Source organism: Aspergillus puulaauensis, chromosome 1, assembly GCF_016861865.1.
Source record: "Aspergillus puulaauensis MK2 DNA, chromosome 1, nearly complete sequence".
NCBI classification, from domain to species: Eukaryota; Fungi; Ascomycota; class Eurotiomycetes; order Eurotiales; family Aspergillaceae; genus Aspergillus; species Aspergillus puulaauensis.
The window spans coordinates 757,916-777,898 of record NC_054857.1 but is presented as its reverse complement, the minus strand read 5'-3'; the positions used below and the strand labels follow the sequence as shown (position 1 = coordinate 777,898).

General features: G+C 52.2%; 9 protein-coding genes across 9 annotated transcripts; 5 read left to right on the top strand and 4 right to left on the bottom strand.

Moving 5' to 3' along the window:
- Positions 1 to 73: 73 nt before the first annotated feature.
- On the bottom strand, positions 74 to 1,561 carry APUU_10357S (URC4/urg3 family protein; the record flags this gene model as incomplete). Its single annotated transcript, XM_041699896.1, has 4 exons — positions 74 to 711; positions 763 to 936; positions 1,016 to 1,343; positions 1,403 to 1,561. The coding sequence occupies 4 exons, from the start codon at positions 1,559 to 1,561 to the stop codon at positions 74 to 76; spliced, it is 1,299 nt and encodes a 432-aa protein (XP_041549723.1).
- A 265-nt stretch (positions 1,562 to 1,826) lies between these two features.
- On the bottom strand, positions 1,827 to 4,461 carry APUU_10356S (uncharacterized protein; the record flags this gene model as incomplete). Its single annotated transcript, XM_041699885.1, has 3 exons — positions 1,827 to 2,676; positions 2,722 to 3,813; positions 3,881 to 4,461. The coding sequence occupies 3 exons, from the start codon at positions 4,459 to 4,461 to the stop codon at positions 1,827 to 1,829; spliced, it is 2,523 nt and encodes an 840-aa protein (XP_041549722.1).
- Positions 4,462 to 4,818: 357 nt separating this feature from the next.
- On the bottom strand, positions 4,819 to 7,107 carry catA (catalase catA; the record flags this gene model as incomplete). Its single annotated transcript, XM_041699874.1, has 2 exons — positions 4,819 to 6,512; positions 6,561 to 7,107. 2 exons carry the CDS (start codon positions 7,105 to 7,107, stop codon positions 4,819 to 4,821), a joined length of 2,241 nt encoding a protein of 746 aa, XP_041549721.1.
- A 637-nt stretch (positions 7,108 to 7,744) lies between these two features.
- APUU_10354A (uncharacterized protein) lies at positions 7,745 to 8,374 on the top strand (the record flags this gene model as incomplete). Its single annotated transcript, XM_041699863.1, has 2 exons — positions 7,745 to 7,978; positions 8,030 to 8,374. The coding sequence occupies 2 exons, from the start codon at positions 7,745 to 7,747 to the stop codon at positions 8,372 to 8,374; spliced, it is 579 nt and encodes a 192-aa protein (XP_041549720.1).
- Positions 8,375 to 11,001: 2,627 nt separating this feature from the next.
- APUU_10353A (uncharacterized protein) lies at positions 11,002 to 11,329 on the top strand (the record flags this gene model as incomplete). Its single annotated transcript, XM_041699852.1, has 3 exons — positions 11,002 to 11,033; positions 11,081 to 11,224; positions 11,281 to 11,329. The coding sequence occupies 3 exons, from the start codon at positions 11,002 to 11,004 to the stop codon at positions 11,327 to 11,329; spliced, it is 225 nt and encodes a 74-aa protein (XP_041549719.1).
- Positions 11,330 to 11,591: 262 nt separating this feature from the next.
- Positions 11,592 to 12,037, top strand: APUU_10352A (uncharacterized protein; the record flags this gene model as incomplete). The annotated part of the gene is made up of 2 exons (XM_041699841.1): positions 11,592 to 11,713; positions 11,764 to 12,037. The coding sequence occupies 2 exons, from the start codon at positions 11,592 to 11,594 to the stop codon at positions 12,035 to 12,037; spliced, it is 396 nt and encodes a 131-aa protein (XP_041549718.1).
- A 1,059-nt stretch (positions 12,038 to 13,096) lies between these two features.
- Positions 13,097 to 14,083, bottom strand: APUU_10351S (bZIP transcription factor; the record flags this gene model as incomplete). The annotated part of the gene is made up of 1 exon (XM_041699830.1): positions 13,097 to 14,083. One exon carries the CDS (start codon positions 14,081 to 14,083, stop codon positions 13,097 to 13,099), a length of 987 nt encoding a protein of 328 aa, XP_041549717.1.
- A 1,825-nt stretch (positions 14,084 to 15,908) lies between these two features.
- APUU_10350A (uncharacterized protein) lies at positions 15,909 to 16,564 on the top strand (the record flags this gene model as incomplete). Its single annotated transcript, XM_041699819.1, has 2 exons — positions 15,909 to 15,971; positions 16,061 to 16,564. The coding sequence occupies 2 exons, from the start codon at positions 15,909 to 15,911 to the stop codon at positions 16,562 to 16,564; spliced, it is 567 nt and encodes a 188-aa protein (XP_041549716.1).
- Positions 16,565 to 18,029: 1,465 nt separating this feature from the next.
- Positions 18,030 to 19,195, top strand: APUU_10349A (bZIP transcription factor; the record flags this gene model as incomplete). The annotated part of the gene is made up of 2 exons (XM_041699807.1): positions 18,030 to 18,746; positions 18,824 to 19,195. The coding sequence occupies 2 exons, from the start codon at positions 18,030 to 18,032 to the stop codon at positions 19,193 to 19,195; spliced, it is 1,089 nt and encodes a 362-aa protein (XP_041549715.1).
- Positions 19,196 to 19,983: the final 788 nt, after the last annotated feature.

The window sequence follows — 19,983 nt, the reverse complement described above, 5'->3', positions numbered from 1 at the left end:
TCGGAGCTCATAGTACGTAGTAGTCGACTGTAACGTAGTATTCGACTGTCTATCCTTGAACTATGGATAGTTATCAAAACAACGTCCCATCCCCCGAGTTCAGAATCGGACTCGACTTGGTCTCTGGCCGTTTCTCTGCTGCAATCTCCCTGCCTGCCTTCCACGATCCTGCCTCGAGCACCTGCGGCAATGAAAGCCTCACATCGCCAAAGTCCCCACTCTGCGAAATCCGTGCGTGCACCTCGTCCAACAGCGCAACCGTCATGGCCCTCCACTCGACAATCTCTTCGTCACCTGCGCCAAAACACGGTAATTTCCCGCCGCCAGCGTCCCGCTGACCCCGTTCCAACGCCTCGGGTTTCAGTGTGATCACCCCCATGTCGACGAATAGCCCACCGTTTCGGTACTCAGGAAGACCCGTGCCCAGCTGTGCGTTTGTCCACGTCGTCCCGAGTAGCCGTTCGAAGGGGACCTTGAGCGAATATGCAAGCCACTGGGTCAGCTTGTGGAATGGCGCGATGCTTCCCGTCGCAACGGCTTCCGTGGCCGTTCCTTCATGCTTGCTGAGCACACTCAAAGGCCAGGCATCGCCAACGGGCTTCCCAGCTACTTTTGTCCTGTCTGACGGCCAGATCGGGATAAGCAGCCGTTGAAGGACACCCCAGAGCTCGGGATAGTCGAGGTTCTCGCTCCCGTTGCGGGTCAGATAGTCTTCCACGTTAGCGGGACCGTTGACAGCATTATTGATAGGTGGATACATACCAACAATTCCTCCCGGTCTTCCCTGCGGCCCAAAAACGTCTTCGTTCCCCAACAAAGACGCCCCCAGCCGTTGCAGGATTTCGACTCTTGCACTGGCGCCCACAAGGGGATTTGCTTCGTCGATCTGGAATCCTTTTGATAACGCCGAGACAGAGAAATTCTTCAGGGCTTGACCTACGGACGCAGAACTTCCACGTCAGCACCCACCACCCGCCTATTCACGTTGAATTATGGGTACATATGCACAACCTACCAGTAACAACATCGGCCCTCTGTCCGCCGTCTCCCGAGAAATCCCCATTCAGAAACATATACAAACTAGCAACTGCAATCCCTTCACTCCGGGTATAAACATCCCCACTTCCGGGCTCTGTAAACCGCCATGTATCGCCCGCCCCAGCATCCAGCAGCACCGAAACAAAGAACAGATCAACCAGTCTGCGGACCTTCTCGAGGGAATCGTATCCGCGCGCATCCCATTCCTTCAACAGGTTGTTTATGCGCGGGACGGATCCGGTCTCGAAGTGCTGCCAGCGGCCGTGCGGGGGGATAGCGGTGTAGTTATCTGGGCCGTAGTCGCGCTGTCATGACCTCTAAATTAATGTCCAATGACGACATTTAGATGGGGGGCTTGTAGAACCTTGATTATGCTAATCACGTAGTCGACTGTCGCGTCGAGTCGGTCTGGGTGGTAGTCGAAGTGGTTGAGGGCGTTTCTCTTGGCGAGATCGAAGACGCGGTGGGCTTTGGTGCGCACGGCTTGCAGGGTGAGGAGGGTGTTTATTTCTTCGGCTGACATGTTTGATGATAGTAAAGATGAGATTGGCAGTGATTGTAAGACAGAAGTGAGAGAGAGATGAGGATATGAAGGGATGAGCCTGGCAGTCGTGCGGGGTTGGTTACACTTTGTATGCACGCCAGGATGCCTTATCTCATTCACTGATGCAGTTGGAGATACTGTTGGCATTATTCATAGGTAAGTGTTTGGGCCTCTATGATCTTATATTTTAATGGGAAATCTATTTTCAGGCTTTCGCTTTGTTTGAATCTAAATCGAGAGGTCGTTATATATAATTCCGCCGCTTCTGTGGCTCAAATACTTCCTCCGATGTGAACGAACAATGATACACCTCCGATCCTCCAGTGCCAAAAGGATTCTGATATCCACTGCTTTGGATTGGGCTATCCAGTGAAGGCCAGCTGGAACCTGGGATTTCACCCCACTGCACCGGCTTGAGCGCATGGTTCGCGTCATCATCCATACTCGACGTGCTTGGATGACAAGCAGCACTGATGACCGCACTACACTGTCCGGCCAGCGGCATAGGTGATTTAAAGCGGCTCAATCCAATGAACAAGACTGAAAAAAGAAACAAAACACCGACGACAACCGTGAACGTAATCCCAATGGGCGAGTATCCACATGTGATGATTTCGCGCTCCACACCATTGATATCCGACGCAACAATCTGTACGAAGAAAAAGCTTTGTGAAACGAGCCAGTGCAGGAACGCGGAGACCACAAGCATCGGGATGCTATATCTATATGGAAGGGACAGGTAGTAGGTTGATCGCTGGGCACCGCGCGGCCAGGATACGCGTAGCGGCTTGCCCTGTTTCGCGTAGCTGTTATATTCGCTGGCACCGACCATGATGGTTACCAGGGAGTTGAGCATAAAATATCCGCTTGAAACGACGAGCTGGGGGGCGTTAGGCAACAGGGCCTTGCCGAATATCTTGCTGCTGCTGGCACCAGGATCCAGTTGCATCCCTGACATGATTGTCGATGGACGTGCTTCCCCCAATCCCGCACCCCAGATGGATTGAGGCTTGTTAGTCCGTGGAAATGATCCTTGAAAATTGACGATACTGGTGGATAGGATGTAGGTTCCGACGGTAACCAGTCCGATTATTCTGCGATGTCAGTGCCAGTCGGACTTGTGGTGTGGAGAGACCTACAGTTCAAGTGCGAGGACCCATCGCTCAGTACTCGCGGCTTCCAACCATCGTTTTCGAGATTCCAGTTGCAAGGGGTGCTTTGATGATGCTGCTGGAGTTTTCGGTATCGCGGACTTCCATTCAAGCAGTCTTGGCCTGTTATGCCAGTCCTGGCTCCCCTTGTCGATTAGAGGCTTGGAAAGCAGACAGGTGCCCTCTGTGGTCCGATCAGGATACGTTAGATACGATGCGATTGCGTCTCCTGTCGTAACTAACACCTCATCTCTGCCATCTCGAGCTGTAAATAGCGCACAGATGAGCTTCACCAAATTGCATCCGATCACGACCAGACAAATCGGCGGGCTAAAAACCAGTTGACAAGTTTCCTCCTTTGGGCCTGTCAAGCAGTACTCAATATGATAGCTCTGTTGCCTACTCTGATGTTCTTTTGGGACAAATTGAGCCATACTACATGTCGACGTATGGCCCAGGATAGTGACACTGTCTGGAAACGAAGTATTATGCCAGCCGTCGGGTTTGCTGAGGTCACTCTTCACTTCGTCCTCATTTTCGTAGTTGTACAGCGACTTAGAAAGCCTTTCTAAATCCGCCGTGCGAGTTGCATTCATATCAGAGACGCCCGGCATGTCCAGCAACCCGTTGCTAGTGGGAACCTGCGCATGGACGTAAGGCCCTGACCCCATATTCCATGCGTCTCCATCCCACCTCTGACTTGCAAACTCTTTGGTGCAGTTATGGTTACCACACATCCACATATAATTGCTGTTTTCAGTGTCAATAATGTTACCGGAATTGCCCATTCCCATCAACACCACGGGCTCTCCTGGTGGCATTGGATCGTTGGTCACCAGCACAACCAATCTCTGCCCGGAGACAAAGTCTCGCGCGAAAGTGTCAAAGCACTCTTTAGTCGAAAGAACCTCGAGATCGGACCGACTCATCTCAGCAGCCAATGTCGTCTGGTTCATCAAACCGCGGGTGTCGAGGCAGTGATTCCAGAGATCCGTCCCATTGTCACTCATGGGCCTAGGTGGCGCCATAACAGCGGCATACTCACTCGGTCCATATACGAAGAATATCGCCGAGTTGTAACTGAACGCACGATCAGCATCAATGCCAGTAGGACATCATAAATATCATCAATAGTGTGAAAACAAACATCAAATGAATCGGCAACGAGGTCACCAACAAGATGCAGCCCAAAACCTGTCTCTTGCCCCTCTGCCTCCATACCAAGTCCAGTATATTCGGTATCCCAATGGACACCCACCTCCTCTTGCTATGCGCCTCATCCGCCTCTGCCCGCGACGGCGATACAAGACACTGCATGCAGTAGTTACTGGCCCCCAGCATGACCGTGCTCAGAACGTTAATGGCCAGGTGCAGCCCCGTTGCCCAGTTCCTTGCGAGCTTGCATTTCCCTCTGTATAGAGCTGCGAAGGAGTGGTCCGTTTCGCCGTTCTTGGAGTAGGCAATGCCCACCGCGATAATGGTCAGCAGGATGTTTATACAGAGGACGAACGCGATGATCCAGGAACAGACCACGACGCCTTTGATCCAGGCGCGGCTGTGGGGTGGGCGTGGTCGAGGACTTTGACATGAGTCGATGGAGTCTGACCATGAGTCTGGCTTGGACTCAAGCTTAGTTTTGGATGAGTCTGATGGCCATGATATGAAACTAGAGATAAACCTGGGCTGTTCCTCGGTTCCTGCATCCTCCGAGCGGGTGAAGGTCAGCATCGTCCTGACTCCTGACTGAATTTTGTGTCATTTCTCACGTCCACAAAAGGGAGATGGCCTTGATGTAGCCTGGGAGGCTGAGCAAGGGTTGATCGGGAACTGGCACTGAGAGCTCTTGGCGATAAAAGTCAACTTCCTGATTAGGAAAACGTGAAGGCTGTGCGTGCATGATCGTCAGCGATTTGATGCCCTGTTCGCTGATCTCTGTGCACACATTACGTGGAAATATGGGGGCTAAATACCACCGCGATCTCTAAAGAAGGGAAATGAAGGAAGTTATACAGATTCAACAAACTATTACCCTATCATACATATACCCCAACGCCTACCATACACCGAACGGACACCAACACCAAACTAAACCGCAACGCTCGCAGCCAACCCATCAAGCTCGCGCTGCCAGTGTCGATGCTGGCTAATCTGGTAGAAGAATTTGCCAACAAAGTCCGTCGCATTTTGCACAATCTTCACTCCCTCACTAAAGCTCTCCGGCTTCTGCGGTGTACCTGCAGTAACAACACCATACCACTCAACCGGCGCCTTCGAGTCCGCACCAGCAACCTTCACATCGACAGCACTGCCCAGGACCTCCTTAACAAACTGAGCACCCTCCCCTGTAGCTCCAATCGCCTTGAGATGCCCAAACGACTCGGAGATCCAGTACCGGAACTGCCCGTTCGGCTTGAGGGCCTTGATATGGGACCCGCCGGGGATGAAAGTCGCGTCGAACATAGTCGAGCGCTGTCCATCATACTGGTGATCCGGGACCACGCCCTTGGAGGAGCCCTTTGATTCGCCATCAGCATAGATAGCAGAGCGCTTCGTCCCAATGACGAACGGCAACGCCTGCGCGGCGAGAATGGCAGCCTTAATGCCGTTGAAGGCGACCTTGTCGTAGCCGTCTCCAATCAGGATAGCGATTCTGCGACTGACGATTCCAGGCGTCTTCGGCGGGAACTCGAGCTGGGATAATCGCACCGACTTCTTGCCGTGGTTCGGACGTAGGGCTTTCTGCGGGATAGGCGCGCCGACCATCTCGGCTACGGCCTGGGCGAGGGGCAGGTCCAGCTCTGCGAGTCGGTGGCCGGCGAGGCGCTCGTAGACGATCGGGTCGTCGCAGTGGTCGAGTTCGAAGGAGAAGGCCTTGCGCATGTGCACCTTCTCGATCTCGGACATGGAGTTGTAGAAGAGCTGCGCCTGGTTGTGGTATTCCTTGAACTTGGGGGTCAGGTCGCGGCGCTTAGTGCCTGTTATCTTCTGGGGGTGTGAGACGAAGCCCTGCTGGCCTGGTTTCGATGGAGGGCCCGCTTCGTAGCGGTTTGGATAGTAGTTGACGTTGCCCTTTGAGACGCGGTGGCGCATCGCGCCGTCGCGGTTGAAGTTCATGAATGGGCAGACAGGGCGGTTAATGGGGAGCTCTTCCCAGTTGATGCCCAGGCGGCTGATTTGGGTGTCGAAGTAGGAGAAGTTGCGGCCCTGGAGGAGAGGGTCGTCGGAGAAGTCGACGCCAGGGACGATATGGGATGTACAGAAGGCGACCTGTTCAGTTTGGGTGAAGAATTCGTCCACGTTACGGTTCAGTTCGAGCTCGCCGATTGTTCGAATGGGCACGAGCTCCTCAGGCCAGATCTTGGTTGCGTCCATGATGTCGAATTCGAACTTGTCCTGGTCTTCTTCGGCGATGACTTGGATGCCCAGGTCCCATTTCGGGTACGCCTTGTTCTCGATGGCTTCCATGAGGTCCTTGCGGTGGAAGTCTGGGTCTTGCCCGCCCAGCTTGAGGGCTTCGTCCCAGACGAACGAGTGTACACCGAGGTGCGGTGTCCAGTGGAACTTGACGAAGTGGCGTTTGCCCTCCTTGTTGACGAGAGAGTATGTGTTGACTCCGAAGCCCTGCATCATGCGGAAAGATCTGGGGATGGCGCGGTCCGACATGGCCCACATGAACATATGGGTGGCTTCAGGGTGCAGGTATACAAAGTCCCAGAAGTTGTTATGGGCCGTCTGCGCCTGGGGAACCTCGTTATGGGGTTCTGGCTTGACGGCGTGAACTGCAAAAGGTTAGCTATCTTCCTCCTACTCGGAGACAGGCAACGTACCCATGTCGGGGAACTTAATGGCGTCCTGGATGAAGAAGACGGGAATGTTGTTGCCAACAATGTCCCAGTTTCCTTCATCAGTGTACATCTTGACTGCGAATCCTCGGACATCGCGCACGGTATCAGCACTGCCCTTGCTGCCCTGGACAGTAGAGAAGCGCACGAACACCGGCGTGTTCCGCGAAGTATCCGTCAAGACACCAGCATACGTCAGATCCTCGATACTCTCGTGCAGCGTGAAGTTACCAAAGGCACCAGTGCCCCGGGCATGGACGACTCGCTCTGGGATGCGCTCGTGGTCGAAGCGATGGATCTTCTCGCGCGCAATCTGGTCCTCCAACAGCGACGGGCCTGATTGCTGCTCGTTGGCAACGCGCAGCCAGTGGTCGGGATCCGTGATTCCTACGCCATGGTCCGTTGACTGGGGCTGCTTTGAAGTGCTGTCGACGGTCTCTGCCTCGAGGTCGACGAGCTTCTTATTCTTGGTGGCAGTGTCCTGCACTGCTTGCTGGGCCTTTTGCAGGCCGGCGGCAACGTGAGTGGCCATTTTAGTGGAAAGCAAAATTCAGAGAAAAACAGCTTTGTTGAATTAGGATCGTTTAATCAAGTCCCATGGTGCAAGGTACGCGAGAATATATCTGTTCTGCGCAGGCTGCCTGCGATGGGCGTCGTGACATCATTGGCTGTATACAAAATGATGTGAGGATGATGAAAAAACATCACACAACCTGAATTACCTGCCTCCAGCCTTGGATTTCAAAGCTGCCACTCCAGACCCGCCGATCATTCCCCCGATCGCTTGTAATTATTAATTATCTATTGGTCCCCGCATCGACGCCTGTATGGCCACTGGTCATCATGATGCTGCTGAACAAAGCATTCATCCTCACTGGCCACCCCGGCTCCCAATATCGCAACTCTATCGCCTGAGCCTTCTAGGTCTTGGTCGAAATAATATAGAATAGCGACTGTATTGGTCGCGTCAAATATCCTTCAGCATGATGTCCAAGGGCAAGGTCCTTAAGTAGATGGCTGTTCGTAGCCGCGACCGATCGTATACTAGGTATATATGGGATGATTGAGCCAGCAAAATGTCAACCCGTCTCGTTAATTCCACACGCATTCCACCGAAGAGATTTGTATTTTCAATTCAAAATCGCTATATTTCCCAATCACGCATCGCTATGGCACCCACCATCACCGACGCAATCACCAAAGACCACCGCGAGCTCGAGGACTACTATAACAAGATCCTCACCGCGAGCACCGACAAGGAAAAGACCCAGTGGCAGAACCAGTTCACCTGGGAACTAGCCCGGCACTCTATCGGCGAGGAACTCGTCGTGTATCCTGTGTTCGAGAAGAGCCTCGCTGATGGCAAGGCAATGGCCGATAAGGACCGGAGGGAACATACCACGGTACACCTCTCGCTCTGTCTATATTATGTCCACCTAACCGTACCTTGACAGGTGAAAGAAGAGCTCAAGAAGTTCCAAAACATGAAAGCAGCCGACCCAGAGTTCGAACCGACTATCAAAGCTTTAATGGCGGATCTCTCCAGCCACATCAAAGAAGAAGAGCTGCAGGATCTGCCCAAGCTGGAGGACGTCATTTCCAGAGAAGAAAGCGAGAAGCTGTCCACCTCGTTTGGCCGTACTAAGATGTTTGTTCCTAGTCGCTCGCATCCCAGTGCCCCTGATAAGCCGCCTTATGAGACGGCTGTTGGTTTGTTGGCGGCTCCGATTGACCATCTGGCGGATTTGTTTCGAACTTGGCCGCATATTTCTGGGATGCCGAATCCATCCATTAAGTAGCTGGCTATGAAGTAGCTGAGGGCCGGTGGGAGCATAATGTGCGTTATTATGTCCAGTATGTATAATATGATATGATATGAGTTATTGTTGCGGATGGCGAGGAATATTTCTTGTCAGCAAGTACTACTAGTAACTTTATTTACATTGTTTAAATTTATTTAAAGCCCAATTACAGCTAAATCGTATGAAGTACGGTACGTTTTACTAGTGAATCACAAAGCAAACCGACCGAAATGCATTTGTAAATTCTGTATAGACACAGGAGAATGAGGGCTTAAACCAATGCTATCGATATGAATCTGTATAACCTCCAACCCGAAATTGTAATACAGTCTAATAGGTACAATAATTCAAACTAAACCCAAGCTATGCATATTCCAAAAGAGTATTAGTGAAGGCTTCGCCCCATTTCGCACTTTGCATCAATCAGCCACGTCCACCTAGTGATATAAAGAGAGACATACCTAGTGTTCGTGGTAACAAACTCCTCCAACTCCAGATACCGCTTCTTCTTCTCCTCAACATCCATCATCGCCGCCTGATAGATCGAGTCTGACAGTTGCTGCGCGCTAGACGGGTTGAAGGTGATGCTCCCCGTGGCCATGAATGCTGCGGCGCCTGCAAGCTCTGAGAGAACGAGGACGCCATACCGATCCTTTTGGCAGGCGACGTATTCGGCAGCGACGAGGTTCATGCCGTCGCGGCGAGACGTGATCAGGCAGATGTCGGCGATGCGGTAGAGCGCTGCAAGGTCGTTGAAGGGGACAGAGTGGTGGAGGTAGACTATTGGGGATCCATCGGGGGTTGCTGCTCAAATTAGCATCAGTATCCATTATGGGGACTCGTGTAAGGTATCAACGTACAATGCTCGCCGTTGATCTGGCCCACGAGCATGCTCAATTCCCTCTCCAGCTCCTGGTACTCCTTCACGTCCTCGCGGCTGGGAATGGCCACCTGGATGAGCGTCATACGAGGCGCCAAATCCGGATGATTCCGCAGGAAGTAGGCATATCCTTGCAGTTTCTGAATGAGGCCCTTTGTGTAGTCAAGGCGATCAACACCCAGAATGACAATTTTCCTGCTATACTCGTCCTCCAGCTCCTCAACCCGCTTCTGGACCGCCTTATCCAACAGTCCTACCTCGAACTTGTGCGGATCGACACCGACAATGAACGTCCCTGTGTGCACTTTATGTCCCTCATACTCAATATCATCTCCATCAACCTTGACATCCAGCCCTCGCGAACAACACTCGACGAAATTACGCTTATACTCGTCCGTATGGAACCCGACCAGATCACACGCCAGAACCCCAGCCAACAAGTCCTTCTGCACCGGAAGCGCGCGCCAGAAATCCTGTGCAGGGAATGGCGTATGCAACGTAAACCCAATCGGACATTTCTTGCCCTGCCTCTTCAGTCTATCCCGCAGGTAAGCCGGCAGCAGAAGGAGGTGGTAGTCATGGATCCAGATCAAGTCGCCACTCTGCACAGAGTCCGCGACCGAGTCGGCAAAGGTCTCGTTTACGCGCTGGTAGGCCTTCCACGCGTCTTCTTTGAAGTCGACGCCGGATTGGTAGTGCAGGATGGGCCAAGCGATGCCGTCTGTTTCGGTTAGTAAGTCATATAGTCATAGTCGTTGTCGTCACCACAACATGAGATGGAGAACAACACGAGTTGGAGAAGCAAACGCGTACTTACTTGAAAACACATTGTAATGATTGTGCGCGACCTCCTCGTCCAGGAATACCCCCACCGCGTCTTTATCTGCCAGTGCCTTTGCCACTTCTCTGCGTTCGTCGGGGTCTTCGGTGTTTGAGCCTGGCCAGCCGAACCAGCGCACGTTGGTGGAGTTGCTGATTCCTGAGAGCGCAGTGACGAGTCCACCACTGGATAGACTCGACTCGTAGTGTCCCTCTAGCTTCTTGAGGGACAAAGGGAGACGGTTCGAGACGATGACGAGCTGGCGCTTCTTGTCGTCTGGTTTGGCCATGATGGGATATTTGCTGTATGTTTAGGCTGTATGTTTAGAACGCTTTGTATATTGTAGACTCAAAGGGGTAGCCTGCTGACGGGAATGCTCTCTATTCACATGCAAGATGTCCTTTATATGTTTGTTATTCAGATTACCCTGGGTTCTAAGGGGCATTACGAGCGACATGAGATGTACGTGGGAGGCTGATGTCAGGCTTGCCTTGGCTTCAGCCTGAGTCCCTGAATTTATCTATCAAAGTGGCTATCCTTGTCTATCTAGGAAATGGCTGGGGCGCTGTTGTCAAGATGAAGTTTGGAGGTGCATTTTTGATGCCATCCAGGGTGATGTGTCCATGACGTCACGAGATAACTCAACCACCCACACTCAGAACGCACTCTTCACGCTCTCCCCTCCCAGGTCCATATCTGAAGATACAAAGGGTCGCAAACTCTGGGGAGTCCCAAGTATAAGAGTCATATATAGGCCCAACTCTGGAACTGACGTCGCGCTGACACCCTCGACTCGGCCTTCGCCAATGTAGCCAATTGTATAAAAGCCGACATGTTAACTGGCGACATTAAGCGTCAAACAAGCTCGAGACATTGACCTACCACCAATCGGAAAAGCGTATCCTACATTGTACATTGGACAAAATGGCCGACAACATCCTAAACCAAGTGCAGGGGTATGTGCCCTGTGACTCTCTGTGAGGGTCGTTAGCTGACCAGTTAGGGCTACCAACAACCCCATGGCCCAGTCTGCTAAGAACAAGGGCCAGGAGTTCGTCAGCAACAAGATCAGCGGCAACAAGGACCAGCAAGGACAGGGCGGACAGGGCGGACAGGGAGAGAAGAAGTCCTCGAACCCTCTGAAGAGGTATGTCTGCGCATTCCGTGGCGTCAACGTGTCTGTCGCTAACTTGATACTGCCAGTGCTATGGACAAGGCCAAGGAGAAGTTCACTGGCGGACCGAGCGAGTAAGATATTTGCTGTTCACTTGTCATACGAGGTAGAACGACTTAGTCTAGTAAAATAGCAAGGGTTGTCCTGCACCATTCAAGTCCCCCCGTAGGAGCTACATTCCTGATTGGGTCGTGGTGGAGCAAGACATCATGACAGCTTCATCGCTTTACATCATCACCCTACCCATGCCATATACTCGGCAGCATTGCATATACCCTTCATCGTACTTCACTTCCAGTAGAGCTGCCATTGAGATATACAACATCCAATACCTACCACCATGAGTTTCACCACACCCCGTATCTTCCGCGTCTCACGAGCCATTGGCATCAACTCAACCCGCCGCACCTACGCAACAGAGGGGGCACCATCCCCACCTCAAAGAAACAACAACTCAACATGGTACTGCCTCCTTTTCCACAAGAGAGCCCCAGTAAACGCTAACCGAACAGGGTGGTCATCACCGCAGCCCTCGGTATCCCAGCTGCCTACTACTTGCTGCAAGGCAACAGCTCCCGCGGCAAGGCGCCATCCGAGGTCGACCAGCCCGCGACGAGAAAGGACCCAGGGGGATTTGGGACCATGTCGTCTAAGCAAGAGGGCTTGGACAATGCCGACAGCAGTAACCCCTACATCAATGAGCCCGGAAAGAGTGTCAAGGGCGAGGGCGAGACAGAATCAGCGAAGCTGAAGGGAACTGTTTCCCCGAAGAGACCGCAGCAATAAGTCTAGCCACTTTGTATACTCTCTAGCTGTTATATCCTTCGAGACAAAATTCAAGTCTTAGCTTAGAAAATCATGCCAGAAAGGAGCATTCCTCGGGAGCCCTATCCAGTGTCAATCCAGGGCCGCCTGTCATCCGCTTATGTGAATTCCCCGTGTCCACACTTCCCGCATAATGGCGTCAATCATCACCACAGCACGTAGCTAGATAGGGACTCGATGAGCGTTCGGAGCAGAATATCTTGGTGCTGCAGATCAGGTATGCCTGACGTCAACCTGATCTTCCCTTCCCTGTATAAGCCATACAGAATTCGTGGAATAAGATCTCCTAATACCCACGGTACCTATATATCGGAATCAAGCGTAGTTCCATATCAAGCAGACGACAACTGTTTCCACGTACCTCACGTAACCCCATAATACGTACTAAATTGGAGAAAAACAGAGCCATGGCCTCATCTTCCGAGCCGCTACGCCCTTCTATAGCCAATCCACTACCTGGCCGATATTCCGCAGTCAGGAGTTCTCTCCGTGGCACAGATAAATGCCGCTGTCAGTAATTATTCCTGGTTCCTCTTGGTTATTAAGCCAATGGAAAAGTATCTCATACTCCCCGCACACTCGTCAGGGGCGGCGGTGTCCAAAGTTGGATGTACACGGGCATAGGGCCGACATAGGCCCTTGGGGGATCAGTTTCTAAATTGTGGGAATTGCTTTGGGCTGTTGGGATACTGCTTAGGGGATGTAAAGCAGGGTCAGTTCAGGGGGCCTACAGTGTCTATAGTGGGCGTGCTAGCAAGTTCATATATGTGTTCACATGGAGTGTCGAATTAAATAGTCGAAATAAATGAGGGTAATATTTATGTCTCACAGATACATACAGATTCGTAACAGCTATATACTTAAAAACACCAAGGATAGGCTAAATTCAAAGACAAGTACGCTTTTCAAAGGGCAGATCCACGCTCCACCAACTTGCGCCAGATTTCGTAAGTAAAAATAGTAAGTATAGACATCAGAGGCCGCAAAGGCAGAATTTCCCGTGATATAGAAACAGAACGATTACGATATACCCATCTGGAGGTCAAAGATATTGGCATCAGGCGGCTCTCCAAACATCTGGTGGTGCATCATGGGCTTCTCAATACCGCATGGCAGTCCCCTGGTGTCACCCATGCTCATCGGGATTCGATGTGCGTGATGGGAATGAAAGCCCTGGGGTGGTGACATCGAGCCCACCGACTCCTGCCCGTGGCTACGTGCATCTTCATCGGCAGGTTCACCCGTTGAGGCGGACGAGACAGAGTCGTGCTTCGTGGCCTGTTTCACCATGCGGCCGAGGTAAATATGAATAGCGTCGTCCTCGCACCGCGAGTGCATGAGGATCTGGTCCTTCAACGAAAGTAACTGGCTGTGCAGGGTTTTGATCTCGTCCTCAAGGCCAGACCTTCTGCGAGAGACCTCCTGGAACCGGTTCCGGAGCTGGTCTGTCTCCCGCTTCTTCTTCTGGCGGGATTTGCTGGCTGCTGCGCGGTTGCGCTCGAGATGCTTCGCGCGCTTGTCTGTGTCTCCGTTCTGCCAGCGGAGTGGTGACGAGGATTTGTTGCTGCTTATATCTGAGTGCGGAGAGACTCGTTCATTGTCGACGCCGAATTCCGGGTCATGGCCCCCGCTGCTAAATGAAAATGGTGAGAATTTCGGCACTGATGGATACGAGTGCATAAACGGTGCGCCTTGGTTCATTTCGGCGTCAATTGAGCCTTTCCGACTGTCAGGCGGAGCTGGCCGGAGTGCGCGGTTGCGGAGGCGTGGCCGGTTGGTGTCGTCGCCCTCACCTGGCATGTTTCGTGCTAACTCCTGCGCAGTTCCTGTTTGGTTGGGTTGAAATTGCATAGATTGAAAGCCCATGTCTTCTTGGTGGTTTCCTTTCTCGAGTAGTGATAGAGGAAGAAACTGGGGAGAGAACCCATTGCGCATGAGTAGGGACTCCGGAGCAATCGACGGGTCGAAAGACGGGTCGGTCGGGTAGAACGCAGTCTGGGTCGACATTTTGCCGAATCAAAGTAGAAAATACTTGACTTTGGAAGTTTGGTATGCGTAGTTAACTAGGCGGCACGTATCGACGGCCTTCTGGCCAAAGCATGTAGAATGACCGGCAATCGAAGGTGGATTGTCTGCGGTATCACCGCTCGACGACAATAGCTTGTTGTGATATGTACACTTTCTGTACAAGAGAAGCTCGAGGTAGCCTGACAGCGAACAAGAAGGCAGGCCTTTGATAGATTGGATGGATGCGACTACAAGAACAAATGGGTCCGAGCATACAACCTAGTGTTGGATCGAAAATAAACGTTGCAAAGAAATCTTAAAAAAAGAGAGAGAACAATGGATTCAGTAGAGTTGAGGTGGTCATATATATTGATTCTGTCGACAACAGTAGGTGGGGAAACCCACATCAAGTAAAGAAAGAACTCAGATCACCCAAGGTCTTGACGTTTTCCATTCAAAGACGGGTCGATCATGGCTACACAGTCCAGGGGTGTGGATACATTCAAGTCAGTATGACGCTTCCACATCTCGATTCAGACACAGTTCAAACATCTCGACCAATCAGAGTGTTGGGAAAAACAGGTGCGACACGGGCTGAATCTGCTCCAGGATAGAAGCGATGGACCCAGAGAAAGGCACATCGTTACCTTGCCAGTCGCTTTGCGTTTGAACCTCGCTTGTCTCGACCTTGGATGGAACCACAATAGCGTTTCTTCGGAGAGTTCAGAGTTCAGAGTTCATCTGGCGCTGTCATACCAGAGAACGAGCGACCGAAAGAGGGAGCCCAATGGAGAAGACACCGATCGCCTAGCCAGATGAGCAAGGCGCCATGCAGCCAGCAATAACGCCAGTTATTCGGGTCGTTGTCAATCAGCCAAAAGGGCAAGAGAGAGATGCTCAACGGTCGCGATGACTCCTGTTTCTCAGATGCAGGCCGTAAACGTTAGCCCGGGCGGCTCATCCGCCACTCATCGTAGGTATCGTGCAGACTGCAGAGTCCAGACCACGTTTCAGGCAAGCCACTGGAAACCTTGGGCGGCATGGAACGGACAAAGTTGACAAACAGCGAAAACCAGCGATAAATCCGCCACCTGCTACGCAGAGTAACTCGAGTCCAGGAAGGGGGGTCCAGCCAATCATCAAGGTCCAAAGCTCAAGCTGCAAGAGGGCGATCGTCGCGCGGGCGCAGCTATCCGAGTCCGGCAGAGAGTACGTTATGGGTCTTGAGCGTCGTATAAGGCCATAGAAATCCCTGGATGTATTATCCCCTTCCCCCTCATCACCACCAGCCGCACGAATGTCAGGTTCTATCTGGTTGCATCACCAGTGGGCCCCGGCAAGGAATCTGTGAGAGGGAGAACTAGGAATGTTCCATCGTGGTTCGCTGTCTACGCAGGAAGATGTTTTTTCTTCGCAGTCCCAGAGTTATGGTGTGTCATTTCCATGGGGCGCGGGCGGGTTGCCCTCGTACAACCTTTCGAGCTACCCTCCCCCCTTCCTCCAACGCGCGGGATCTGACGTCGGCCGCTGCGTCATAGACGGTTGAAGGATTCGCCAACTGATATTGTAAGATAGCGTATGACTCGGGGTAGTACGATTGCAATCAAGGGTTGCTGGATGATCCAAGGACTGTGCATTCCAGGGCACTCCCCCAGACACTGTTTGGAATGTGTGAGGCTGGGGTAAATTTGTCCATCACAAATGCCATATTTCAGCGGTCGCATGCCTTCTCCATCGACGCAGCTGTCGTAATGGGCAATAGAGGCTGCTCAGACGGTGGATATTTGCCGGCGCTGGGACCGTGATATCGCGCCATATTGCTGAGATGAATAGGAAGTCGGAGAATAATGCAGGTGCATTTCTTGCCGCATCGAAGCCGACCAATCCGGTATGCCCCCATGCCCCAGCTCCAGGGTCTTTCTTTTTCAGGTGGCCAGTATCAAAAGTTAACATTGGTACTCTTTTTCGACGTCGCAGGTCGACATCATCGCACGCAAATCATCGGGGTTTGGCTCAGGTCAGACCCCGCCGTCTGCGACATCGGCCAGGGGCCACGGAGAAAGTGCTGCCATCAAGTCTCCGTGGGCATCACAAGAGAGCATACAATCCTCAGTAAACAGTCTCCGCCGCAATCCAGAGAACAATTACTACCGACAACATGCATGTCGCGTATCTCGACGAGTATCAGTGCTGGATGACACTCCCAAATCATACTGCCGTTCAAAACCGGAACGCCCGAACTCGCGAAGTCGCAGGTTCCTCGACAAGATGAGAGCAAAGATCCAGATTCCGGTCGTCTTGTCTGGTTTGGGGAATGAGCCGCAAGAAGTTATTCCAAACAGTAACAGGGGTTTCTTCCTCCCATCTCGGGCGCTTTTGCTTGCAGAGAGTCGCCGTGAGTATCCTGAGAGAAGTTATTATGCCATGAAGGGTATGCATTGTAATTTGAAAACGGGGCCACAGGCCTCCGATATTTGTTGATATCATTCAAGGGGCGTTCATCATTGTTCACAATCTTGTCTTTTTTTTTTTGTATGCGTTGCAAGTCCACTGCTCTCTGGGCATAGCTCAAGTAATATAGTCGAAAAAGGCGCAAGTGTCTCATATAAGGCTGGTGTGAAATCCCGCAGCATCATTGTGAGACCGTTGCGTCCCACTCTAAGATGAGACGGTGAAAATTCATCCGGCTGTTTTCTCGCGATTTGATTGCTCACAGGCGATTGACATCCCACGCAATAATTCACCTGCGCTGTCCAAGTTTTCCGGAGCCTACCGGGTCATTCCCGGCGTGTCGGAGAGAGAAGGTCGGATAGAGAGCTGTTATAAAACATTGTCATTGGTTCTGGCTGAAGTTTCCCCAGATTTGCAGGACTGTGTTTGGGTCGATGTCGACCATGTGAACCGGTCAACATCCGAGGCACACGTGTCGGCGCGCCGTGCTGTCCACAGGGTCCCCAACAGTCCATCCATACTATAACCGCCAGCTTCTCAGGAACGCTCCTTGGACTACAGATGCAAGGAACCAACAAGCTCTTTCTCGGTTCGCAAATCGGAAACCACGGGCAAAGGTCACCATGGCCTTTCAGAGTTCAGACGCATCATTGTAGCAATCACGCGGCCTCGGAATCACCCGACGTCATCCTGTTTTGAGGATGTCATGTTGGCCATTTCAAGAGGCAATGATTGGACGCAATTCAGTGCGTAGCCCGCGGAGGCTGTGTCCCAATACAACGCTGGGCCCTTGTTTCTGACCACGGGGCCATAAAGGAGGCGTACCTCGTAAGACTGGAGTCCCCTTGTCATGGTACACGCCATCAACTCGATCCATTTATCGCCGATTGCACCCGACGGTCACAGCCTCTGACGTCCATTATATCCACCCTAAATCTGTATCGGAGAGGTTCTATTTGCGCTCAGTGACTGGGAGGCGCGGGGGAGGGACTCCCCAGCATTTGTTCCGGGGTAGCGTATGGGGATGATCGGGAGATCGTTGCTGTTTAGCCCTTTGGCATGGAGACAACGGCTCTTGGGTGTGTTTGATGTCGGTGGCTTATCCAGTCAAGCGAATCGCAATTAGAATGACAGCAATCACAGAGACCCAGATTAGCGATGTAGTTGGGTCCACCCGTAACAGATCAACTGAACACAGACGCAGACGCAGTTTAGCTGGCACTGGGCAGAGATTTATACTCACAGGCACATCAAGTCCCAATAATATAGCAGGCCTCCGAGGTTTTGTAGCTCTGGATAGCCTCGTGAAGGGCGCAACAGGAACAAGCAGTGGTGGCTGACAGGTAGCCAAGCGACCCCGTGGGAAAACGAGCAGGCCAAAATGCGGGGTTGCGCAATCATCCCGGCCGCCTCCCGGCTTCGTTTATCGTCCTGTCACCCCCGTTCCTCCAGACTCGCTCTCTCCTCTCTGATTCAAGTCGAAGCAGTCAGGACCATGGAGACCATGGAGACCATTGAGATCGCGCAGTCCTCACCCCCCACGCCCACCGAGGGCGCCCAGAAGAAGCGTCGCCGCACCGAAGCCCAGCTGGCCCGCAAGCGCCAGGCTGACCGCATCAACCACAAGGCGAAGCGCGAACAGCAGAAGCGCCAGATGGAGAGCCTCGAAACACAAGTCACAAACCTGCAGGAGGCTGTCCAGTCCCTGACAGACCAGGTACGCGTTCTCAACGAACGACTGCGGGATCAGACGCGATATTTCTCTTGCTTCGACATTGGTGAGACACCAAGTCCCGTTGCTGCCGCTGGCGGCTCGTCTGCCTCGTTCAGCCAGCCGCGGCCTCTCCCCAATGCACACGATATGCTGCTCTTGCCGGCGGATAAATTACCGATGCTTGTTCCTACGCCGGCAATGGGGGAGCCCGATAACAACGTTCCTGTTGACTGCCGCTGTGGAGTCGACCATCGATCTTACTACGAATGTCTCGAATACTCAACCTTCTCCATCCTCCTGCGAGCTCACCAGGGCCTCAACAAGAGTATCTCGAATAGCACGCGCCTCCCCCGCACGCCCTCACTCGTTCACGTCTTCCGCCCAACCTCGACCGATAATCCCGTCATCCAGATCCTGGGCTTGGTCTTCAGCCAGGTCCGACCGGCGAATGTCCGCACGCTCTTCGCCTGCTACGTCGTGATGTATCGGTTCCTCCGAGTAAGCTTACTCCCTGCCTGTCGCCTTCTAACCATGCACTAGGTAGTAACACTCAGCTAACTCTTTTCTCCCCTTAGTGGCGCCTTTGCCCCGACGAAGAAACCCAACGCGACGTCCCAGCATGGCTGTACCCGACCGAAATCCAAAAGACGATCCCGCACCCCGTATGCATCGACTTCCTCCCTTGGCCGGGCCTCCGCGACCGGCTGATTCACAATGTACAACAAATCCAAGACTCGCGGCACTCTGTCATGATGTATATGCGTTCAATCCATTTCCGGTGGCCGGAGGACCAGGAGTTTATCTACACCAGCGAGAACGGGGAGTTGATGCCAACGCAAGGTTTCGAAACGGGCCTGTACGAGTATGAGAACTGGCAGGTGTCACCCGAATGGGCTGCGATGTTCCCGAAGTTGAAGAAATATGTCAATGTTGGTGAGGCTGCTTGAATTTGTATGGTTTGAGATGATAATCGCCTAACCATCGCTTGTTCAACCCTACCACCAACCTACCGACATTTGTTTTTGTTTTGTTTTTTGTTTAGCCATTTAGCGACCTTTTGCATTTACCTCCTTATATATGAGCTTATGGTCTCGCATACTGCCGCTGTATTCAACGAAATATAGTGATTGCTTTCCATGTCGTCATCACGTCCAACCTGGAAAAGGAATCCACGATATAATAACTGAATATCACTTGGATTCTGGGTCAACTACAAAAGCGTACAATTGAATATTTCATGCGGGTAAACACCCTCTACCAATTATTCACCCACTCCCCTTGTCCCTAGCCGAGAGAAAATCGCAAGCGGATTTCATCTGAGATTCCTCCGGCACTTACGTCTAACCCCTCTCTTGACCTATAATTTGGAGAAGACGTATATATAGTCGCCTCTAAACGGGGATACAAGGATACCTCATTAGGCCTAGGTAATGCACTGGCACTAGGCCCTGCAGGAGAAGCTAGGTGTGCAAGGCACCACGGACCCAAATCACTCCAACGGTTCGCATTTTGGAGAGAGCAAGGACCACGGTACTACCCAAGGAACCGGGAATGGGAAATCAGGTTTTCGCATCCATGACTGTGTAACCGACTACGCGTATTTGGAGACGTGGGACTCTATTACGGTCTCCGGTACTCGGATGTCGCAGTGATGTATGCACCTGGGCCCAATGCCAACTTCCCAGTGCAAGGATTGCGTCCTTTCGGGATTATTTACCACATTAAGTACATGATA